The sequence below is a fragment of the Bombus vancouverensis genome, chromosome 14, assembly GCF_051014615.1.
Source record: "Bombus vancouverensis nearcticus chromosome 14, iyBomVanc1_principal, whole genome shotgun sequence".
NCBI lineage: Eukaryota > Metazoa > Arthropoda > Insecta > Hymenoptera > Apidae > Bombus > Bombus vancouverensis.
In genome coordinates, this window is record NC_134924.1 from 12,130,433 (window position 1) to 12,155,741 (window position 25,309).

The window sequence follows — 25,309 nt, forward strand, 5'->3', positions numbered from 1 at the left end:
AAGATAAAGTAAACGATAGGAAATGGTAAAGGAGACGAAAGGAAAAAGAGAAAATACAGCGTTTAAAACATGACGCGGTATGTATCTGGAATTTCTAGTGATATTTACGTACTCGTAAGTGTAACGTAATAACACGGACGCGTTAATTATCCATCCATCGAAGGGGGAAGAATCCGAAGATCGCAGATCGTCTGTTGAAGATTAGAAGAACTACCAGCGGACTCTAATCGATTTGATATCCATCGGCAAGCACGGGGAGCCGCGTGATGAATGAGCAAGCGGCTCGTGCAGGCAAGGGTGAGCGAATTCGAGTGCACGTTACACCGACTGTTATGTAAATGAAGCGAATGACAGGCTGAATACCGTGCGAACAGTGACACGGTGATTGTTTGGAGCGCGAAAGGAAGCCTCGATGCACGCGTTAAAAACAAAGACGAAAGAGCGGACGTTCGATCGTCAACGTCGAGCGAACGAAGAATCCATCGTTACGCGTTATCCAGTCGGTACTACGCTAACACCTGGCGTGAGAAATTAAGACAATTCTCAGAAGGACGATTTTCACGCCACGTACTCTCAAAACCACTTCGAGTGGAACAAAATTCCTCTTATCGCGATAGAAGACGATCGATGGAAGAAACGGCTCGCGCTTCCTACCAACGAGACGAAGAATCTCGCGCGAACGTACTGGAAAGGTTCGCTTCGAATCGACCAGAGTCGTCGCCTGCTCTGTACTTGGAACGTGTAAAAAAGACGAGCTAGTCGAACGTCGCCGTGGATCGTCACGGTGAATGGAACGACGAAAAAGAAGAAGAAAGGAGAAAAAATGGGAGCCGAGCGTTTCGTGTTCGATGAAAACTGAATTCCGCGAGGTGAAAGGGACCGTGTCGTTCGACCGCGCGCCGCGACGACAACGACCACGACGATCGACGACGACGCGAGATCCATTTTCACCGAACCACGGTCGCTCACCGAGCGAGACATCGAGCGTCTGAACGAGAGAGAGAAAGAGAGAGAGAGAGAGAGAGAGAGCGGTGGATCGCATCGGCGGGACCAAGACCGACGGATTACCGAGCAGGAAAGAAAAGAAAAGAAAAGAAAAGACGAGAGAAAAAGAGCAAGAGGAGAAGAAGAAGGCGTGGAGATTATCGAAATTCAAGCTTCCTGCTTCGCAACCTCGACGCGAGAGAGAACGCGGACCGCGACCACGACGACGGCGACGACGACGACGGCGACGAAATTCCACCGAGCCGCGAGGAACTCTTGCGAAACACGTGTCTCGGCAGAAGGAGGATTCGTGGCCGGAGCCAAGTTCAAAATCCGTGCGCGTCGCGAGCCAAGGCCTCGGATTCGGTGTAACCTTCGCGGGTATATTCCTGTCGTCGAACGATTCGTCGCGTTTAACGCGTATCTGGCGCGATAGTCGCTTCGATCGCGTCGATTCGATCTCGTTAACTTTTACGATCGCTCGTGGAACATCGGTGAAAATACACGCGAGACGTCCTGCGAATCGGTTAGCTTACAGTCGTAACTAAAAGACTATAGTCTGTCCGAATCGGTCGATTCGAAGGAAAAATCGCTCGTGACGCTTCGATTTCGATCGGTCGTTATTCGCGTTTACGATATTTCTGCTAATTTTCTCGTTAATTCGTCGCGAAATTTTGCACGCTTGTAACGATAGTAAAGAGAAATAAGTAGAACGCGCGAAAGATAACTCGTTTCTACAGAGACTCGTTAAACGTCTGTCTCGCCAACTATCGCACAGGGTGGTTGTGCACGATACGATCGGGCGAAACGAGCTTTCGATGGTCTTGGCGGCGGCTCGAAGCAGACGGACGACTCGAGAGGACCAGGCAGGCAGCGTTGGCGAGGCGCGTCGAAACGAAATCAGCCTTAATGAAAATTCCGTGGCGCGCGACGAGCTCGTGAATCGCGCGGATCTCCGCGAGCGTGGCGTAGCCGCGAAATTTATGCGTCTTACGAATCCTAGTCGCGGCACGACATACCTATGCAAAGCAGCTTCGAGTACCTCGCTGCTTCTCTCGCGCCCGCCATAACCGCCTTTCTATTTTGCCGTCATTTTACCCTCGTCACTCGTTAAATATTCCTGCCTCTTTTTACGCTCGTCCTCTTTACCTTCGTTTCGCACCTATCGCGATCTCCTTTCGCGCCGTTTACTTCGATTATCACGGATAGATTTTATATTTCGTACTTTCCATCGGCAAACTAACCTGACGCGATAAAATAACAAATAATAAAATAATCATAAACGAAAGTAAGAGAAATGCCGATTCTCCGTACGGTTAGCCACCCTCCTTCTCTCGCGTTGATCTGGTTATTATTTCGCGCCTTAATCTCCGCTATCTCGTTCGTCTCGCGTCTCTCTATCGGCGTAGAAAACGAGCAAGAAAAAGGAAAAAAATGCGGATTAACGGGAAGATTATTGTCCGCTCGTGGAGGTTTTTGTTGGCCGTTTAAAACGCTCGAAAGAATGTAAGACAGCGGATGGATTTTGTCGTCTCCTCGCGTTCACGCAATCCATTCGCCCGATGGATTAACACTGTTCCACGGTAAAAAGTATTTATTCGCCGTTGAATTATTCAGACTCGTTTGGCCGCGTGTTCCTGGAATTCGAAAGCGCGATCAAAATCGATTTAATGAGCGCGGATAAGGAGAGTCGAAGGAGGACGTCTCTCTTTCGCCGCGAGTTTCGAAGATGTCGTAAGGATTCATGTGGGTCATCGAGCTCTGCTATTGCGCAGGTTATACCTGAACGCTACTAGTAGGTTCCTTAACTCGCGTTTCCAGATGTCGGACGATAGCTTCGTTCAAGGTTTAGGTCGGCCTTACATTCCGCTCGATTTAGAACAAACGGCTCGTAACGCATATCCATCCATCCAACCTATAATCGCACGTGTTTGAATATTTCGGTTTAGCGTTGCTTCGTGGTAATCGTCCGATTCGTCCGAGTTTCCTACGCAACCGCTTTTCAGCCAGGACGTAAAAGGATCGTATGGAAAGAAATTTCAAAACGACGAAACGCGTTACGCGTACTTGCTTCGATTCCAACGGAATTTCAAATATCTACGCAACCGCCGCCCGACGAATCTCCCGCTCGATCTGTCGATCGATATTCCGATTAACGAGATTTCGGCAGCGTTTTCTAAGCGATACGTCGTACGTGGCGACCGTGGAACTTTCCGACGGCTTGGTGTCACCACCGGCGTGCTTCGAATCCGATGGACCGACGATGGAGATAAAGATGCGGCGGCACTCGGCGACAATGTATATCGCTGAAGTGCCTAACGAACCATCGACGTTCCAATGGTCCTTCCAGCGTTGGAAGGTTCCGAAAGAAAGAGCACGTGGCAACGGTCGCGGACGCCTAGCGAATGCATGCACGATGGGGATATGTCGAGGGATGACAAAAGAGAGTGATCGGATCCGATCGAGAGTTCGGAAATGGATCGTAAAGTGGATTGTTGTTAGAAAAAAATAAAGATTCTTTTTTTATTTTTCACCCAAATTTCACTCAAATTTCTTTTTTTATTTTGTTATTTTAGGTGACATTGGCGACACAAAGCGCAAAAGCGCGAGGCCGACGTGGCTGATGTACCATCGACATTCCTACGGTCCTTCCACCGAAGGTTCTGGAAGAAAGAGCACGTGGCGACGGTCGCGGACGCCTAGCGGATCCGATCGAAAGTTCGGAAATGATAGAATTCGGAAATGGATCGTAAAGTGGATTGTTGTTAGAAAAAGATAAAGTTTCTTTTTTATTTTTCACCTCAAATTTCTTTTTTTATTTTCTTATTTTAGGTGACATTGGCGACACAAAGCGCTATATACCGCAAAAGCGTAAGGCCGACGTGGCTGATGTACCATCGACATCCCTACGGTCCTTCCACCGAAGGTTCTGGAAGAAACAGCACGTGGCGACGGTCGCGGACGCCTAACGAATGCATGGACGATGGGGATATGTCGAGGGATGACAAAAGAATGTGATCGGATCCGATCGAGAGTTCGGAAATGGATCGTAAAGTGGATTGTTGTTAGAAAAAAATAAAGATTCTTTTTTTATTTTTCACCCAAATTTCACTCAAATTTCTTTTTTTATTTTGTTATTTTAGGTGACATTGGCGACACAAAGCGCAAAAGCGCGAGGCCGACGTGGCTGATGTACCATCGACATTCCTACGGTCCTTCCACCGAAGGTTCTGGAAGAAAGAGCACGTGGCGACGGTCGCGGACGCCTAGCGGATCCGATCGAAAGTTCGGAAATGATAGAATTCGGAAATGGATCGTAAAGTGGATTGTTGTTAGAAACAGATAAAGTTTCTTTTTTATTTTTCACCTCAAATTTCTTTTTTTATTTTCTTATTTTAGGTGACATTGGCGACACAAAGCGCTATACCTTCAAAGCGTAAGGCCAACGTGGCTGATGTACCATCGACATCCCTACGGTCCTTCCACCGAAGGTTCTGGAAGAAAGAGCACGTGGCGACGGTCGTGGACGCCTAGCGAATGCATGCACGATGGGGATATGTCGAGGGATGACAAAAGAGAGTGATCGGATCCGATCGAAAGTTCGGAAATGATAGAGTTCGGAAATGGATCGTAAAGTGGGTTGTTGTTAGAAAAAAATAAAGATTCTTTTTTTATTTTTCACCCAAATTTCACTCAAATTTCTTTTTTTACTTTCTTATCTTAGGTGACATTGGCGACACAAAGCGCTATACCTTCAAAACGTAAGGCCGACGTGGCTGATGTACCATCGACATCCCTATGGTCCTTCCACCGAAGGTTCTGGAAGAAAGAGCACGTGGCGACGGTCGTGGACGCCTAGCGAATGCATGCACGATGGGGATATGTCGAGGGATGACAAAAGAATGTGATCGGATCCGAACGAAAGTCAAATCGCGAGAGCTTCGGTCTTGGAAAGTCACGCCTAGAGTTTGCAAATGGATCGTAAAGTGGATTGTTGTTAGAAAAAGAATAAAGTTTCTTCTTTTTATTTTTCACCTGAAATTTCTCTTTTTATTTTGATATTTTACGTGACATTGGCGACACAAAGCGCCTATACCTTCAAAGCGTAAGGCCGACGTGGATGACGTACCATCGATATCCTTACGGTTCTTTGGCCGAATATTCGGAAGAACGCGTACGCGGCAATCGTCGCGGCATCTAAGAAACGCGTGCGTAGTGGGGATATCGGAGGGCAACGAAGCAAAGAATCCGTTTGGTTTCGAGCGACGGAATGATTCCGCGCTGCGAACAGCGAGGTGCGAAGGGTCTAGCGAAACAAACGTATTCGAGAAACGTGATCGTTAACCGTCGATGATCGTCGATCGTCCACCGTTGTAATCGTTCGATGAACCTTTTTTCTCGAACATCGATAGTATTCCTCGGGCGCTTACGTCTAACAGCACCTCGCGTAACCACCGTTATACAGGTAACTGGCGGTACAAGAGGAAAGGGGGCGATTCTAGGCGAAAAAAGAAGTGGAAAATATAGAATACAAATTTTTCGTTCGAGGCTCTGTTTTCGAGAAAATCGCTGCTTCGAATTCTCGCTCGGTACGCGTGCACTTTATCGCGTCTCGTTGTAACGGATCTCATTGCAGATCTCGTTGTCTCGATGGAAAAATTTAAAAAAAGAAAATTTGTACGTAGCGTATATAGGACATAACGGTCGGCGATAGAAGCAAGTTTCGGCGTCGGTTTCGGATTTGCCAAGGGGGGTGGCAAATTATCGAAAGGTTGGCAATTCGATCGCGATTCCAGAGCCGAGCGCGATCGACGAGGCTGAATTCCTGGAGGAATTGGGACGGACGATCCGAGAAACAAGTGGCGAGGGCAAACCGTGAGTCAGTCGTAGCCAAGACCATACCGCCACCCGTTGCGTTTACGTTTCCGCGGTGTTTTATCTTCGGTGCTGTTTCTTTCATCAAGCCGTTGCCGCTCTCCTTAAATTAAAAAGACGGAGAAGACGAAAGATACTCTGGACGCGTTGTTCTGTAACGTTCGCCTTGAAATTTCCGATTATTTATGTCACACGCATAGCTTCTTAAGCGTCTGAAACGTAACGACGCGTTAAAAAGCAAAGGATCCGTGAGAAAGTAAATTACGATGATCGGGGTAATCCGCGTGACGAGTGAACTCTTTCTTCACGGTTAATACGTTTAGCGTAAAAAAGAGTAGTCGATGCTCGATACAGCGAGCCTGCGAGATGGTCTACCGTGGTTAAACGGATATAGAAAAATTACCTTTAACGCACGTAGACGAACGAGTGCAGGCGATTCTCGGTGCACGCGATAGCGATAAAAAATAACGAGAGATTGCGTGGAGCAGCGTCGTCGACGTTCGAGCGTGAAAATTACGCCGCCTTCGATTTTCGCCACCAACGTTTTCTCGCCGATACTACGACGAAACAAGGACGGATGGAATTTTCAAAGTGGCGAAAATCTTGGCGAAAGATCCGCGGAAACGTGGATCTCGCGACAGGGCATTCGTCGTGATTTCGGTTTGTACGGTGTATTTGCGATAGGCGCGGTTCGAAATCGGCGTGGAAACCGGGCAACTGCGCAATGACGTGTGCCAGTAACTGCCGGCTACTGGTTTATTAGGCACGACCCTACCGCAGCACGATCGTGTGTCTTATACGCGTACTCTATAATGGTTTGGCCGCCTGCATGCGCTCGTACACGCGTTTCACCGCGGACAAAATGTCGACGAGGATCGTGCCCGACCATCGATCGTTTTCTCCGCCTCCGTCGCTCTCGAGGGTCCGACCTTCGAAACCGGACCCAACGAAAATCCGACCGATTATCCTGCGACGTGTCTAAATGTACTTTGTTCCTTCCTCCGCTGCTCGAAGAGCGGAAGATTCGGCCGAGAAGATTCCATCTAGCGGGATGATGGTTCGACGAGCGACAAAGAAAAGTCGCGAGAATAGAAGAATTTACGGGGTTAAACGGCGCGTGCGGATCGTTAAGCGTAGGTAGGGTAATAAGGAGAGTCGGTGGACTCGAGAAATCTCGCGAGCTCGAAATCTTTCCGCGCGCAAAGTCGTTTGCACGCCGTAGAGAGGTTGTTTAGAGTCGTGGTTGGTTCGTGGTACTGGAAACGAGACGCTCGGCTTCGCGCTTCGCCGTTTCCAACCGATAAATTTGTACGAATTTAAATTTTTATCGCCACAGCCTGGTGGTACGAGCGAAACACCCTCGTTAATCCCCTCTTCTCTCCTATTGGCAGCTCCACGCACGACAAAAAACGTTCAACCGCGAATCGCGAGTGGCGATCGACGATCGCAAAATTGGCACGGCGCGCGATTACTTTCTACAGAAAACCGCGAACCAGTTTGGCGAGGCGGCGATCCGGGAGATCGGTTCGGCCCGGTGGAGTGCGTGACGAGCAAAAACGAGCCGAAGATTATTAGCCCTTTTCGAGGCGATTTCCAGCAACGGTTCCCAACTGTGCCGCGGCCACTTTCTCCGAAATCATCGTCGCGTCGCCGCCGCTCATTACGCTCCATCGTATCCCGTTTCTGCTCGTTTCATCCACGAGGCCATGCTTCATTTAGCCCGCCACGTCCTGTTACGAATATATACGACGACTACGACCACCGCACCACGAGGCAGCAGCTGCATCGAGACGCGCTAGTTCCGCGTGCGATTAGAACGGGGCCTAACGGTGCGAGAAGAACGCTTCTGTTCCTCGTCGTTGTTCCTTCGTCGAGCATCGGCAGTCCGAGGAAACAGCGTCCAACTATCCGCGCTCGTTTCCAGCCAGATTTATCACTACGACTTACGCGGCGTTAAATAGGTTTCGGTTACCGGCTTTTGCCGCGAGACGCGGCTCCGAGCGATCGCACGATTATTTTCGGTATCGCGTTGTTTTTTAACCAGTCGGTCTTAAAGTCAGTCGGTTAATCGTCGATCCGTTAAACGTACAACGCTCCTCGACGTCTATTTGCTCGACGAACGCGACGAGAAAACGTTTACAGCAGCGACGTACAGATCCGTCTTTTCCGAGACGTACCTAAAGCTCGTAAGCTCTCGTTAGAAACTATAGAAAACTGAAAAACAGCGAACAAACGAAAATTAAACGCAGCGAATCACGGCGTGCAAACGTTTATCCGCAATTTGCCAATTATCCTTTCTCCGGCATCCTTCTCGAGAGAACAAATTCTTCCTAACCTTCGTCCTGATCCGACGATTTGAATCGAAATCGTTCGATAAAGTCCAGAGTCTGAGTCCTTGGTAGACGGACGTCGACCGACTAGAAGCGAGATTTGCCACGCTGCCGTCGGAGCGAGAAGAGCCGCGAAGAAGAAGGAAGAGAAGAAGGAAGAGAAGAAGAAGAAGAAGAAGAAGAAGAAGAAGAAGAAGAAGAAGAAGAAGAAGAAGAGGCTAATGGCGGGTACGCGAACCGTGGCCGTGTGCCCTGGCTGGTCGGTATCTTCATCCTGGATCGTCAGCGGCACGGAGAGAGCCCGGCCACGGGGGAAAAGAAGTCGGCCACACCTCGAGCGCGGAGCGGTCCGCGCAAAAACCGAGCCACGCTCCGCTGGCCGTTCCTTTGACAAATACGTCGCGCGGAACGACTCTGTATGCCGACCGTGCGAGCGGATTCTCGGATGCCGGACAAGAATCGATCCAGGATGTTAGCCGTCGTGCGCTCGATTTTCTAATTCCAAAGGATCCCCAGCGCGGATACTCGCCACGTTCGGTCGCGATTTCTCCTTCGTTCTCTTCGTTTCGTCCGATCGTTTCTCGTTTTATTGTATTTTCGAAAACGCGTATATATCGCTTTTATAATTTTCCGTGTCTCGGAACGTAGCGACGAAACTGGGAATCGAGGCGCGGAGGCGTGGTGCGACGCGATTCGCTATAAATAACGTGGCCGCGGTATTTTACGTCGTTTAACGAGAATCGAAGATCGATTATCCGACTGGCGGCGATATTATTTACGCGATAAGAGGATCGAATTCTCCGGCTTCGTAGTCCGTTTTCGTCGCCACGCGCCGCTTTGTCGAGTCCACGACGTTCTTCGAATATTTGGCAAATATTTTGAAAACGTTATTGGTATTCTCGACCCGAGATCGAGTCGAAATCGAGACCTTTGCCACCGCAGCATCGTCGCCGTTGTTTTTATCTTTCGCGAATTTTTGAAACTCGGTAGTCGGTACCGGTTCGTTGGATTACGAAATCGTCGTTAACGAAAGGGAAAAGTAGAGGGAAGAATCGCAAAGAGAAAGTATGGTGGCGACCAAGGGGAGGAAATAAGACGACGGAGCCTGGAGATTTGAACGATCACGGTAGGCGGGGAGAGGTTTCGGTGAAAATGCTTACGAAAGTCGGGCTTTCCCGGAAGGCGTAACAGTTGGATTTCCGTGGAATTAAATCTGGAAATTCGGTGGAAAGGAGACGGTCTCGAAGATTCCCGCGAATACGACGGATACGTGGAATTGCCAAATAATCTTAATATTCCTGGCGGTACATACGCGCCACGTGAAAAGAGAAGAACGCTATTTCGAATTATAAGAAGGAGGAAAAGAAACACGCGGTAATTGTTCTCTCGGGATGGTTCGACGACGGCTGTATTCCACGATTTCGAAATAATCGCCTCGGAATGAGAAGCGAATTTAAAAGAGTAGACGATCGCGCGTATCCAACGTTGCGTACGCTATAGCTACTCGCTTTGACGCGAGCGTTCGTTCGCGATTCGCGACGAACGAAACGCGAGAGATCGAAACGACCTTCTTATCGAATCTTTGTAAATTCTCGCTCGATTCTCTCGCGCCAGCTAAAACTTTCGATTTACGACGAACGAAGCGGAAAACTTTCTTCGTGGCGATTTCTATCGGTGGATGGTATCGACGAGATCCGCAAAGGGAGAAAGAGAGAAGGAGAGAGGATCGGTGGGCGGAGGGGTTCGCGGAATCGAGATGCTTCGTAGCGGCGCAGCGGCTCGATTTCGAAATATCCCTCGCGTGACCCTGTTTCGAGAAGGGTCAGCGGGGATCGATTCTACGAGGCGGCCTCGCGGCCAATGGTCGCCAGTGCCAGACCCGCCTGCCGGTCCCGATCGTCGTCCGCCTTAATCGATTATAAAAAGATCGATTACGCGGAGCTCTCGCCTCGGCGAATAACACGCCTTCGGAGTTCGCAGCCGTCGAGTCGCTGCTGCTTTTTAATTAACCCGCCATAACCTTCGTGTCACTCCGACGTTACGTAACCATCTGCCGTCTGTATCTTTGAAATTTGATTAAGCGTGCAAACGAATCTGTCTCTAATTATTCACCGACCAATCTTGCCTTCTTCGAGCGTCGTTGTCGAACGATCGAACGAAATAATTCCGAGTACGCGTTGTCTCTGTTAGACGATAGGGCGGATAATTAACGCGAGGATGTACGAACGTAACGCGGACTGCGCGTTCGAAGGAGCGCAGCGACACCTAACTCGAGTCCTGCGTGAAAAAGCACGCGTCCGATAAACCATCGTACGCGACACGACCCAACAGGAAGACCTACGTACGTACGTACAACTCTTCCTGCTCTCGAAACTGGTCCCCTGCAACGAGACAGCTCGATAATCGATCGAGCGAAGAGGAACGCGGCGATCGTCGCGGCTCGCGGGCCCCGACCGACGCGACGCGACCACCGGTTTCCTCTTTAATCCATCCACGAGACGAGAAAGGCGGTCGCTACGCCGTTCTGCACCGAATTTCCAAGAGAATTCCTGTTACGGTAGCGCGTCTCGTTAACTGGCCACGGTTATTCGCTCGATCACGCGTAAGAAACAGTCCTTGTCCTTCCTCAGCCCCCTTCCACGTCGTACCGAAGCAACGACAAATTTGCACATGCTCTTTCCGGGAGATTCTAAGCGGAACATCGAGATTCGAGAATGGAAAAACGCGGCTACGTCAATGACTCGTTTCTCGATGATCGCGTTTACGATCGTGCCATATATATATATCGATATATGCGACAGCAGGGGATCCACGCAAAAGGAGATCGATGAAATTACGAGCATCGAACGTAAAAGAATTTTAGAGCGAAACAAAATGCCGGTGGGTTAACGCGACGCTACCGTACTCGCCGTTTCCGTGAAACGTAGCACCGAGCCGTGGCTGTTGTAGCGGAGAAACGAAGCCATCGAAGCCGGAGGGCAGCCTGTCGCGGCTGGTCGGTCGCGTTTTCGCACGGAATCGTTCGTCGAAAGGAACGTGGAGACGAAGCTGACCGACCGGCCGCGGTGAGCGAGAGCCAGTCAGCGGACGCGAGACGACACGTTCAGCGAAACGGAAGAGAAGGAAAGGCGCGGAGCGAGAGGTGTAGAGAGAGAGAGAGAGAGAGAGAGGGAGGCAGAGGGAGAGGGAGAGAGAGAGAGAGAGAGGAGCGTAGAGGCCGCTTCCTCGGTGAACGTGGTTCGCTCCTCGTGACCGGAAGCGCGCCGGGTCGAGCCCGGAACACGCCGATCTCGTCGATTCTCTCTTAACGGTATACGTATATCGATGCGATCGATCGTGGGGATCGATTCTGCCGCGTACGCGTTCTCGCCAGACCTCTCCCCCACCTTCCCTCCCTTTCCTCCTCTTTTCATTTGCCTTTCACCCTTTTTCGTTCGCTGCTCGTTCCATCCTTCGCTCTTCCAGCTAGAGCGCGTACACGCCGTTCCGTACGCGTCTCCACGAGCACGCGGTGGAACGCACGAACGACACAGCCGTACGAACGCGATTACGACGACGTCGAGCGAACGCGACAGATACATTTGGACGCGCTATGTTTACGCGCGTGGCGATGTCGGTCGCGGTCGCGGCCGAGCTACGAATACGGTCACGAAGAACGACAGCCAGCGCGAGAGAGGGCGACGAAAGATTACGTAAGAGACAAAGGAATAAAGAGAAGGAACGATAAGAACGTAGGATCGCGAGCAAAGGAGACGAACGGCGGGGGAGAAAGGAAGGAATTGCTCGCTTCCATCTTCCGACGGTGGACGGTGAGAGGAGGCGGAGGAGAAGGAGGAGGAGGAGGAGGAGGAGGAAGAGGAAGAGGCGGACCGTTGGACGGTGGCGCTTCGCACGCACACACCGATACGGATTTACGAGCGGTTTCGGGCAATCGCGAATAGAGATTAGGCCGGTAATTAACTATGGATCTGGTGTGCAGGCGAGGTTCGCGAGGCAGCACAGCGGTAGTAGCACAGAGAGAGCCGTGGAGACTCGGCTTCTCCTATATACATAAGTGACCCCGGTTCGCGGAAGCCCGTAGCGTGCTCACTCACACGCGAGCGCGCGACCGACCGAGACGACGAACGGTCAGACAGAGACCGACTTACAGGTAAGTGGGACTGGTTCGACGAGGACGGCCGACAGCTTCGCGGTCCTACCCTAGTACCCCCCTGGTGTTACATGGGGCCAACGCTATATGTACACCGAGTTGAACCAACCGACCGACCCAACCGACGACCGACCGACCAACCGACCGACCGACCGACCGACCGACCCACCGACCGACGGACGCGGACGACCGTCCTCGTGTGTTCCACACCGCTGCTACATAAAGCCGCATGGCACCGCGCCCCGCTGTTTCCCCTTTCGCCTCCCTCTTCGCCACTCTCTTCCACCCTATTCCTCCCTCTCCGTCCCTCTACCCCTTATATAACATACCACGCGGCGCGGCACGGTATATAAGCATATACACACGCACCTACACATCGGCGTATACGTGTACACACGTACACACCGATGTATATACATAATAGAAGGTCTACACGCGAAGGAACGTATTCCGCGGCACGGTCGGTTTAGGTAGCTCTCGCGCGTCCCACAGCCGCGCTACATAAACGTTCTCGCGTGTACGCGACTATGTGCCGGTCCCCGCGGATCCGTAGATGCACTCTCGCATATACCAGGCGGTATATCGGTGTTGGATACACACGTACACGGGGATATACGTGCCGCGCCACAGGGGAGACATATCGAGGAACACGCGCACACGCGCGAAACGCGGACCAACGAGGGTGCGAGTATGTGCTCTCCGCTCTCGGCCAAATCTACGTCTATACGTATACACTGTGTGCACACACCCGCCATACACGTGTATGCGTGTATGTGTGTACACATAGCATACACAGTATACGCGCGTTATATACCGACGCGTATGTATATGCACACGTTGCTCCGTCATGTGGCTGTACATGGGTACACATATAGATGGGAGAAGGCGAAGGAGGAGGAAGAGGAGGAGGAGGAGGAGGAGGAGGAGGAGGAGGAGAAGGAGGAGAAGCGCCCCAAAAGGCAGACGTGCCTGGCATCGACGAGGCCAGAGGCGCACCACCGCTGCCTCGATCTCCGTATCTCGGTAGATCGACGCCTAATGCCGCGGACACGGCACACGGCGAGGGAGAGAGAACGAGAGGGTGGCAGGCAGGGAGGGTAGGTGGGAGAGAAATAGACAGGCGGTAGGATGGGCGACAGGAGAAGGGAAGGCAAAGGGGAGAAGACCAGGGAGGAGGGCTTATATGGGGCCAGCCGCGGGAATATCCTTCGTCGTTCTGCGAATTAATCGCGCGACCCTCCGCCTCGACCGCCCTCCTCCTTCCCCCGCCACCCCCTCCTCCACCCCTCTATCCTCGACATCGTGCTCCGGCTCGCTCGACCTTTCCATCAACCTTCTATCCTCTTTGTGCGCCGCGCCACGAATACCGACAAGCGATCCGTGATTCGTCCTTATACCCCTCACCGACCGGCAGGATGTTGGCATCTTCGGCTGAAAGTCCGACCCAGAGAAACCCAGTGTCACGCGAACCCCGCGCGTACGACTCGCTGCTTCTCTTCGGAAAGAGGAATTTCTATCCGCAAGATTCGCCGGGTTATTCCAGCTTCGGTTTCTTCTCCTTTCTCCTCCTTTTCGCCGTTTCTCTTCTTCTCTTCTTTTCTTGTTTTTTTTCTTTTTCCTTTTTTGCAAGGAGACGGGGGGGAGGGGCGGAGTATCGTTATCGAGAGACGACGTCGCGGCGACGACGTTGGATCGCGTAAAGCGTACGATCGCGTTCCAATGAAACCGCAAATAGGCGTATTTCGTAATCGGCGTTTCGTAGTCCGCGACGCCCAAAAACTACTTCTCTAGCCTCGATCTAACCACCGATCGAACACCGAGATACGTCGAGCCTCGGTCACCTGACCTCCGTCTAACCCCGGGAATAAGCTCCGAGCGCCTTTAGCCGGTTACGAAACGCGATACGTAGGCTTGCCGTAGACGGGGAGACGTACGCGATAAATAATTTGCCGAACGGACGGAACGTTCCGTGAATCGCGCGAACGTTTCAATTTTTCCAAGCGTGTATATACACGCGCCTGGCCGCTATTACCAGCGAGTTTCGACCTTTGAAACTTTCAGAACGGTCGTGCGATCGTTCCCGTTGTCGCGCTAAGAAATGGATCCCTGGTACACGTTGTTTCGAGCACGCTGGAAACTTGCCGCGTCCTCGTTCATTCATGAGCTCTCCATCCCCTCGCTCTTTCGCGCTCTCTCTCTCTCTCTCTCTCCGCTCTTGTTCCGTACGTGGCTACGGATTCGCGGAAACTTTGCCGGAAGTTTCAACGGATGCCGGATTATCCGGACGATTGATCCTCTTTGAATAAACGCGCCGCATTTATGTAATCCGGCGGTATATTCGCGGCATACGACTCTTGTTCGCGAATCTGGCGAATCGCGAATGCGCGTCGTTGGTCGACGTTCTCCTTACTCGTAGACGAGTCCACGCCAAGTATACGTTTCGATCGATGGAAATCGAGATATGTCCGAGTTGGCGAATTTTACGAATCGTAGATTGCCAGGAGATTCGTCGGGTTTACGGTGGTTTCGCTTGGACAGAAGCGTATCCTTCCAACACCTCGACACCTCTTAAAATGTAAAGTACAACGAAACGCGAAACTCGACGACTCGAGTAGATCTTTTTTCGGAGGGTCGAACCGTGCAAAAGCACTGGGAAAATATCTGAAAATCCTTGTCTTGGTATTTCAAAAATCTTTGCACGCGGATCGAATCAGACGAGAAAAGCGACAGAGTCGACAGAATCTCGAAAGTTTGCCGATCTGATCGGTACTACGATCGACGAGGCACGTGCGTGGTTCGTCGTAAATTTCGCGAGTGGAGGGAACGGAACAACCGGCTGATGCGTTTATCTTTTCCGAAACGAGGCGTTCGAACCATTCTGCGGAGAAGCGGAATGGGAAGGAAAAGTTTCACGGGACTGCGAGTAATAGAAACTGGAGGAAAAAGCGTCGGCAGCCTAGTCGTTTGACTGTAACTTCTTTTTCAAGTTTCAGTCGTCGAAGGGACACGAAATGATATAAACACGGTCATAGAATACGATGGCTGCTCGGTCCGCGCAAACGTTTAAATCTGCCATCCCCTTTAGCCAAGCGGACAAGCTTTAATAAAGATCGTTGTACAGCGTGTTCCAAACGCGTGTCTCGAATTTTTCAGATAATATATCGCTCGGTAGATTCTTATTTCCTTTCGAGAAACTCTTTTTCTTTGTTTCCGCCAGTTTCTGTCGGCGTTTCGATCTCGATACGCTCCTATCGACCGAGTTACGAACATCGATGAGAAATAAATCTACTTGGCTGGCTTGTACGCGTTTTCTCTCAACTTTTCGCCGATCTTTAAGTAATTCTACCCGAAAATGTTCGAGCTCGCTGCGTTTCGCGAAACAACGAAGAAGGAACGGAACGGCGAATTATCCTGGCGATTATCCTCCGACTTGTTTTACTTATACATATGTATCCGCCTTGACCCGTTGCAAGCTCCTTGAAAGAACGAAACGTTTCACGATAATTGGCAGCGACGTACGCGTCCGTATCAGCGAACGCATCGAGTTGCTATTAATGTATCAAATTCGCTATTACTTGAAAACGATCGGAATGTCCGAGTACTCTTACTCGCGAGAGGGAGGCCTGTACACGTATAGATACGCATATGGATGATGCAGGCGCGACATATGTACCGTGCAACGTACACCGATGTACACCGCGTTCCAAAAGGCTCGCTGCCATATTCGAGGAGATAGAGTGGATCCGCGGCGCTTGGGTTACACACGTGATAAAGAATCGCTCGATGGTTGGGAGGAGAATGGCGGAGACGAGCATTAACGAAATTGTTGTGGCGTCACCCATCCATCCACCCGCGTTTACAGCCACCCGCACCCACCTCCTCCCTCTCCCTTCGCCGTACTCGATCGGTTCGCCGTTTTCACCCTCGTCGACGTATGTGGCATTCCTCGAGTCCTTGCCGCGATATCGCTGTAGGGTTGATGAAATTGGTACGTTGATTAAATTGTTGCTCGGAGCTGTCGAACAGCCGCGACTCGCCGCGAGTGAGCGCGTGCTCGATCGAACGGTAACGGTGTACCGCCACACCGCCATCGACTCCACGCCGCGCCGTTTAACGACGGATATTAATCTTCCTCGGAGAGCCTGAACAAAGTCGTCGATTCTTTCGTTCGCCGAACCAACGGCCACCTGGCTGCTGTATACGGGCTAACGTTTCGAGTTTGCGTGTACCGTGGTAAATCGATTCTTTGACGCGATTCTCCGTTCCATCGGCTTCTTCGTTCGCCTGTTTCTTACGCTTTTTCACGTCCACGATGATGCTTCGCGTCTCTTTCGTCGTACACGTCGATAAACTTAAACGGGCTTTCGTATTTACTTCTCGACGATAAACGTACACGTACGCGCATACGGCAGAAAAGAAGCACGTACGAGTGTGTTTTAGGGACACGGTTTTACACGTCCACCCTCGGCTCGTTCCGGCCCAATACGGTGCCGCGCGTGTATCAACGTACTTGCACAGGATGTGCAACGACGACGTCACAGGCCGATAGGAAGTTTCGAAAGACGCTTTCCATTATCGTTGGTCCCGCGCCCATTACGCGATCGCCAGTCCCTACGACCAATCCGGATTTTCGTGTCGGTCGCGACCGATATCGAGCAACGCTTTCCTCCTTTTTCCCATTTCCCTCTTTTGCCGACTACGGCTGGAAATGGGAACGGAGGGAATGTTTGGAAATTTGCAAGAACGATCGAGGGCTGCAAGAGATATCGTTTGCTTTGAAAATTCGACTCCTGTGCTTTATGATCGGGTTCTTCTTTCACCTTCCTTTTTCTTTCCTTTTTCTATCGTACGTGTACAATTACGCTCGAACGTAATCGCTAGAACGTTAGTACGTTATAAAAATCGAGATTAAATGGTTTGTTCGTGCCTTTCTTCCGTTTACTTTTGAAAATGGTTTATCTCGAATTTGGCGGAATCGAAATTAAGTAATTTTTTCTAACGTCTTTCATTTCGCTGATTGTGTTTCGCTTATGAGTTTTCGATTATCGATAACCTAGTTACCTGTTCTTAATTGGTATAGTTAGTTTTAGGGTTTTAAGACCGATAACATAATCTAACGAGTCACGTTACTTATCTAAACCATAAACGTCTTAGATATTTTTCTCTTAAAAAAAGAAAAAAGATCGAGCGAAAATTCTTAGAGGTTAACCAACAACGATAGCACGAGTACGACTGCTCGATTCGGAATAATATGGTCGATAGGCAGGATGTTTCACAATGTACGACCATCGGCCGCGGAAAGCGAAAGGGATGAAAGAAGTTGCTGGAAATGTACGTGCTCTGACCTTGTTCCCGAGTTGCAGCGAGTAGCGTGATATATGGGTCCATCGCGCAAGGTCGTTCAAGGTCGTGAGCATAATAAAACCAGAAGTTATATCACACGAGTTCGTACACCTACCGACGACCCTGCAATTTCCAGCCTAAACAAACAACATTTAATCAAACCTCGAACATAACCTCTCATTTCCATCTACGAACTACAATGTCATTTCCACGTACGAATTGATCTGAATCGTCGTACCGTGCCACGAGATAGACAGAAATTAAAAGAATTAAAAGGTACAAAGGTGGAAGAAAGACACCACTGTCGAAAAAAAAAAAAATGGCTGAGAAAGATATTCTATAATCGTGCCGACATTCTCCGTACGCCGTAGATCGATTCGCACCGTTTAGTTTTGTACATAAACGATTCTTTCCGCCGATATCGCTTATTCGAGGTCAGAAGTCGGAATATTTTCTACTTACTTAAAAAATCGGCGGGTGGTCGTTTCGAAACAAAATACGCGTTCGAGGTTAGAATTTCTTCCAAGTACGATATCTAAAAAATACAGAAATCTTCCTAATAAAATGTTGCATCGTCCTTTCTCAATGCATCGGTAAATCTTACGTCAGAGGCAAAAGAATCGACATACCGTTCTATGTTTACATAATACGCACGTATTTACATAAGTACATATAGGACCCAGCTACTTCGTAAATGAATACAAACACTTGGAAACACATTTACAGCAATTCGTATACAGCACGTAATGTACGAAAGGCTACGATACGCAAATAGACTTTACACTAAAATTATCCGCGAGTGTAAATACGAAGACTTTGTTCGAACGGCCTAAACTAATCTAGCGCCTACGAAAAGATTAAAGATCGACGCAATCGCGAGATCGATGGCAACGGTTCGAGATTAATCGCGCGTGACTCGTGACAGCCGTTTCGGCCGTGATCGCAACGCGATTGTATGCGCGCGCACGCAACGGAAACGACGTCGCCCGGTCAAGTTTTATAACAATAACAGAAGCGAGACGGCGAGGACCGTGTAGCGCGATCGAGCCATGGAAACTCGTCCGACTCGTGTCCCGCGTCGTGTACCGCGACCGACCAACGACGGAGAAAGCGTGGAGAATATGGAAGAGTGGGAGAAACCCCTTTCGCGGGTTTGCTCGGTAAACAAATTATCATTCTGCCAGTTCGATCGTAAATCACGTTTCCGAGCTGGAGTCGCCGCCGCTTCGTTCTGCTATTCAAAAAGCAATTTGAACGTTTCGCGTCTCCGGGAACATCTGCGATACGATTTTTTAGTCTCTTCGTAGGGCAAAATGTAGGTTTATGCTGGTATTATCGTTTCTATTATACGATATTATTTATATTTCCGTTAATATAGTAATGATAATGTATTACTGTCGTATTACGTCATACTATTGTTGCGTGTTTGTTGCACGTAAGAGTAAAATTATTATACATACACATGTACACATATGTTATATATGTTTATATAGGTTATGCGAGCACGTAACTCTTATATGCTAGGGTGAGATTCATGGCACTCGCAGACGGTCTAATATCTAAAGCAAATACACGTACAGTGGAAAGTATCCAATTGAACGGTTGACTTTACAAGGTTTCCTGAGAAACTTGGGGTTAAGGTAACCTTAACAGTTAACTGATACCGATATCTGGAAGAAGATAGCGAACATACGAATGCTGCCTACGATCGCGCGCGTATTCGATCACTGCTGATCGAATTCCCCCTAGTTACCTCATATTCTAAAAAATAACCGTCGTATCGAGAAACGACATAACCCGGTTTATCGAAAAACGGCCAGAAAGAACGCTAACCGAGCAAATTGCACAACAAACGCATTCAACGCTAATTCACCGCGCGTACTTTGCTCCGTACCACCAATACACATATCGATATTCAAGGTATAATATAAAAGTTCGAAACTAAGATACCAGGATGAAGCGTTCGAACGACTCTCTGGGTCCATTCTTTCGGAGTCTAAGAGAGCGTTCCATCGAGGCGGAATCGTCGAAATACCGTGACCTAAAATAGTTGGCCCCGCAGAAATTTTGAATGGCGATCGACTCGCCGGGGATCGTTCTAGAAATACTTGGAGCCGGTTTGCCTCGAATAGAAACCGATCTCGATTAGGGTGACGACGGGTTGTACGTGCATTGAGAAGGGTTCGAAAGATCGATCCTGGGGTAAGATGGATCGATATCGACCGACCAGCTGACGCGCGAACGCTTCCGACTCGGGGGAAAAATCCTGTAGGACGAACAAAGGCGGTAAACCAGGCTGTGTGCAGGAGAAGAAACGGGGTGAAACTCGGGGATGGAAAAGGATGAGAAAGGGGGAGAGGAAGGGTGGTCGGAAAACAAGCGTCCGCTGGCGTCCTCATCGAAAATACAGTAGCGAAGGCTTTGGCGGCGAATACGAATCGTCGACCGAGGTATATACGTATGTATAAAGTATATATCGTATGTAGTGTAGCGACGGCGGTACACGTAAGTATGTATAGCGTGCCGCGAGAATTCTCGTTTCACCCTCGAAGGAGAGGAAGCTTTGCCGCCAAAAACCACACCCACGCGGTCGTTCCCTTTGGGCGGGAGATTTTCACCTATGGCATCGCACGAAGGAACACGCTTGCCTCCGGTGTCGGCTCTAGCGCGTAGCTCGCTGCTGAAAAATTTCGCAGCTTTCTTCCCCCTTTACTCTCCTTCCTCCGTGCTTCCTTCCTTCCTTTCTGCACACCCTACTTTCGTACCAACGTCGTCGTAATTGACGATGTCATGGTAGTCGTCGTCGTCGTCGTCGTCGCCGTCTTTGCCGCCGTCGCCGTCGTCATCGTCGTCGTCGTCGTCGTCGTCGTCGTCGTCGTCGTCCTCGTCGTCGTCCCTCGATAACCCAGGTTAAAACCATTTCCCAGCTAGTGCTTGCCCAGCGCCCGCGGTCTCTCATATACGCTATATATCCCGGCACGGAACAGAGCGCGGTTCTCTCTCTGGGACACATCGGGTTACGAAGCGGGGCCAGGCTACTAGCGGCAGCGGCAGCAGGCAGCCAGGCAGAGAGACAGGCAAAGGCAGCCACTAGTCAGCCAGCCAGCCAGGCAGAAGCAGGCAGAGCCAGCAGGCAGGCAGGCAGGCAGGCAGGCAAGCAGAGGCAGGCAACACGGGACTTTTGGGACGCGTTGTACATGGGTCGCGTCGCATCGTAGGTTCGCGATGGGTTGGATACATAAGGGGGAGGATAGGGGGAGCCTCTTTATGTAGCACATAGACGTTGCCTGGCGTTCGTTCGTTCGTTGCCGCTCGCTCGCTCGGCGTGTGACGCTCAAATTACCTCCGTCCTCCCTGCTACGTCTCCCCCGCCGCGCGACCCCCTGCCCGCCCGCTTTCTCTCCCCTTCGCTTCGCCAGTCCGCGTCGCGCCACTCCTCTCGCTCTTGCTCTCTACTCTACTCTCTCGCAGAGCCGCAGTCGCCCGTTGCTGCGGCTCACCCTCTTCCACCTCCGTCCTCTCTCCTCTGCTCGCTCTCCTATGCTCCTCTTCCACCGCCTCATCCTCCTCCTCCTCCTCCTCCTCCTCCTCCGCCACCCTGCTTCGTCGTACAGTCGTACCGATTCTCCCTCGCGCCATAACCTTTCTGCCTCTCTTCCTCTTCTTATTCTTATCCTCCTTCTTCCTCTTCTTCTTCCTCTTCTCCTTCTTCTTCTTCTCCTACTTCTTTCACTTCGCCTCGTCCCCCTTTCTCATTTTCTCTTTCTCTTTCTCCATGTTCGTGCCTTCTTCTCTCTTCGTACCGTTTTCTTCTGCGATGGTAGCCGCTACGCGTCCTCCTCCGCTCTGCCTCGCGACGCGACGTGCCAACGGTACAGAGCAGAGCGGAGAAGCGTCGCGACCGTCTCGCGCCGTTCACCCTGTTTGGTCGTCGAGCCGTTTCTATATGTACGCTACGAACCGAATCGTGGACGACTCGTGATCGAATAGAAACTAGAGGCTACGACCTCCGATTTCCTTCCTTATAATATATAATTCTTTGTTTCCTTCCAGTCCATCCTTCTCTTCCACCTTGATATCTTCGTTCTATCTCCGTTCGCGCAACCCTATTGGGCGAAACACACGCGCTTCGTCAGTGAGACTCGCTACGGACACCGAGAGAATCCAGAGGGAAATAGCGAGCGAGCGAGCGAGAGAGAGAGTGAGAGAGAGGCAGAGAAGGATAGAGGAGGAACGGCGCGGCGTGGCTATAACGCGGCACGCTAGAGGAGAGCTCTGCGGGTCTGAAACGCGGCCAGCGCGGCAGACAGGCACCGCGGGTCACCGCCTTCCCTCGTCCACCTTCTCCTTCTCCCCCTGCCCTCAACCCTAAACCGTCACCCCCTGTGTCGTCCTCATCCTCTCTATACACCGTCAACTCCAGCTGTCTCTCTTACTCTGACAGTTTCGCCGCTCCGTCTATCTTTATCCTCGCCGGTGTCGTTGTTTCGCTTCTTTTCACGAGAACCGAGCACGAAGGGAGAAGAAAAAGAACGTGGCGAGGAAAGACAGGAATAAAGAAAGAAAAAGGAACGAAGGAAGGAAGAGAACGGTAAAACGGAGAAACTAAAAGGCGAAAGGAAAAGAGAGAGCGTCGGTGTTTCCGGGCCTCGTCTGTCCTTGCCTGGTAGAGTCGCACGGCCCTCTGACCGAGTCGTTCAAACGCGAAACATTCTTCCCCCTTTCTCTCTCGCGCAGCCCCTTTGTTATTAGTCCGCCGTGTACCACCCTAAATTCAGTCGCGCTGCAAACGGACAAATTTCGCGAGGACTGCCAACGCTGCTACGCGGTGCGCGGTATGAAGCAAGGAGAGGGTTGGAGAGCGCCGTGGCCACGGAACGTCCAGGGGAAGGAAGGAGGGGGTCATGGGGGCGACAGCGAGTCGTGGGGTCGCAGGCGGAAGGGTGGCGCGTGTCCTTCCCTCGGTTTTCTTATTTCTCCTTTCTGCCGTCGCCTCGCTGCGTTCCCGGTAATTTACCGGTGTCTTGGGGTGCGTTCGTTACGTAATTACGTGCCGCCTCGTCCGCTCGTAAATGGTTTATAAGGGAAAGTCGAGCGACGATCGCGAACGATCGGCCTGCACGGCTACGTATATACACGTGTGTGTGTACGGCGAAGCGAGAGTTCCTTTGAGGTTGATGCGTTGTAAAGTTTGTATAAATAGAGTTAATTGGGGAATCGGAATGATTCGAAAATGAGCAGCTACCTAAAAGGGGATGATTAATGAAGAGGAGTTTTTTTGTTTTTTTTTTTTTTTTTTTTTGGAAAAAATTGGGAATAAGGAAGAGAATGGAAGCGGGTCGACGAATTTATCGCCCAGAAACGAGGAGCATTTTGTCGCTGTAAAATTCAAGATGTGGATGAAAAATGGTGGAAAGTTGGAGATAACGAGGGAAACTGTTTTAGTCAGTTGGTATTGGATCGTTCACTAAGTTTTGGCGATCGAAAGATTTACGATGTAGAGACAGTTATTACATGCTCTCTTGCATACGCGTCCCCGATCAGTCTTGTTACGATTAACCCCCACTGTGATCATTATTTATCGGAAAATTCTAGTTATACGTACATGCATATACGTACGATTAAACGCAATCCCTAGTACGAAATAACGGCAGAATCGGGAACCTAAATTCCCAATACCAAATAAATCCACGTCCAATTTTACCGGACGAAGAGGAAACAGGAAGAGGAAAAGGGTAGCTGTCGCATCGTGAAATCCACGCGTAGATACTCAAAGGGAAGGAAGAAAGGAAGCAAAAGACGAGAGCAATAAAACGCGAAGAAGGTGAACTACGGTATTCTACCTTCTTTTTTTTCCTCTCTCTTTTTTTACATCCTCTGTCCTTTCCTCTCCTCTCTTTCCTCCCTTTCCGTTGGTTCCCTACCTCGGTTGTGCTCGTTCGCCCGGCCCCGGCTTCGGCCCCGGCCCCGGCACACCGGTTCGTCGTCGTGGTCGCCTGCTACACGCGTTTCACGGCTGTGTTCGTCGTATAATTGCGCTCGCGGTGCATATTCGCGCGCGCGGCTCGCACGGACGAGCGAGTCTTTTTTTGTTCCCCCCTCGTGTCGGCTTTTGTGCAGCGAGAAAGCAGCAACGGTGCGGTGGCGACGGTGGCGGAGGCAACGGCGAGGGAAGGACAGGAAGACAGAAGGGAGTCGAGAAAGTAAATCGAGCGGATATATCGCGGCGTTAGACCGCCTCTCTCTTTCCTTCTCTCGTTCTCTCGCTCTTTCCCCCGCGAGCGCTACTATTTTCTTCGGCGAAGAACGCGAGAGCCTCACCGATTGATCGTTTTGCGAACGCCGCGCGCTGGTGCGCCTTGGCCGCCGCCACCGCTGTGATCCATTGTCGTCGACCGTGTTCTCAACTTCCGCTGTTCCACCACTGCCCTCTCGGTCCGCTCTTAAATTTTAGTCGCCAGAGATTTTAAGAGAAAATGTTCCTTGGTTTATTGTCTACCGGTGTTAGGGTTTTCACGATTCTCCGTAGATCGCGAATAATCGAATTCGTTGAAAAATTTTCTTCGCATATCGTGAAATGTAAATTTCGATATTAGATAGTATTTTCGGACATAGTATCGATGTAATATAAAATTACGTAATATCGTGCAATATTAACGTACGATGTTTTTAACATCGAATAATCTATCAAATTAAAGTAAAATACTATTATTGATCTTCGTGGCTATTAATCGTTCACGTTGCAAATTAAACTACATAATTGATAAGTACATATTTTGCTCGAAGCTAGAAAGTATTCAACGACGTACAAATGCAAGCGTACATCTACATATTCATAATCCTTTAACAAACAATATTCCGTAATCCGCGGGCAAACTATCGATACATCGATACAGCGTGTTGTTTTCGTGTAACTTTAAATTCATGCCACATGTATCGTGTATCATCGCTGGTATACACAATCGTTTGTCCTATGTATAATAAAGATAGCAGCTGAAATAGAAAGTGCAGCGTGAAACGAACCTATCGATTGATTTCCCTATTTTGCCCCGATAATAACGCGTTCGTCGTCGATTCGCAAATTCTACTCGTCGGGATAAAAGCGAAGAACTGAAATGATATAAGAGGGGAAGGGGGAAGAGAGAAAAGTAAGAAAGAAAACGGTAAATTGCTGGAACACTTTCATCATTAGCGGCGATAATTTTCCCATAGCCACGCGGATGGTAATTAAGCGTTGCGTCGCGGCCCGCCGTTCTTTTAATACCTCGACCATTACGAAATAATTTCAAGGGGATATATTGGCGCGTTAGGGTGCCTTTCTCCTCTCGTGGGAAGTCTCGGACCACGAGGCACGAAGGAATCGATCGATCGATTCCGTTGCCGGCTGCTATCCCGGATAATAGCAGCGGCGCGGCGCGGCGCGGCGCGGCGCACCGTTCCACGGTCGACAAGCGAAAAGCGGAACAACCTAAATACCACGAAACGCGCCCAAGTATATATACGGCCCGGCAAAAATGCTCCCGCTTCATTGTCCCCCTGTCGTGCAACGGATCGCTGTGAAACACCGTCGATCGCACGCTCCACGATCGATGCCTCGTACAAAATTTTTCACTACCAATTCCAGCCC

At 50.3% G+C, this 25,309-nt stretch overlaps 2 protein-coding genes across 4 annotated transcripts in view; one reads left to right on the forward strand and one right to left on the reverse strand.

Moving 5' to 3' along the window:
- The window catches only part of LOC117156369 (dynein regulatory complex subunit 7), a 91,673-nt gene that overhangs the window by 35,298 nt on the left and 31,066 nt on the right, over window positions 1-25,309 (reverse strand). The gene's annotated exons all lie outside the window — the stretch shown is intronic.
- Window positions 1,946-4,970, forward strand: LOC143303578 (uncharacterized). 2 transcript variants are annotated; one of them, XR_013060044.1, is made up of 5 exons: window positions 1,946-3,471; window positions 3,561-3,733; window positions 3,817-4,300; window positions 4,384-4,619; window positions 4,709-4,970. XR_013060044.1 is itself a non-coding variant. In XM_076624238.1 (5 exons), exons 1-3 carry the CDS (start codon window positions 3,460-3,462, stop codon window positions 4,000-4,002), a joined length of 366 nt encoding a protein of 121 aa, XP_076480353.1. In that variant the 5' UTR covers window positions 1,946-3,459; the 3' UTR covers window positions 4,003-4,300; window positions 4,384-4,619; window positions 4,709-4,970. The 2 variants fall into 2 exon arrangements, 1 of the variants encoding a protein (XP_076480353.1); XM_076624238.1 differs by having other exon boundaries at window positions 1,946-3,466.

What these genes read in the sequence shown, in the direction of transcription:
- LOC143303578 (XM_076624238.1), top strand. An exon ending in ATAGAATTCGGAAATGGATC is followed by an intron (nt 3,734 to 3,816) that starts GTAAAGTGGATT and finishes TTCTTATTTTAG; the next exon opens with GTGACATTGGCGACACAAAG.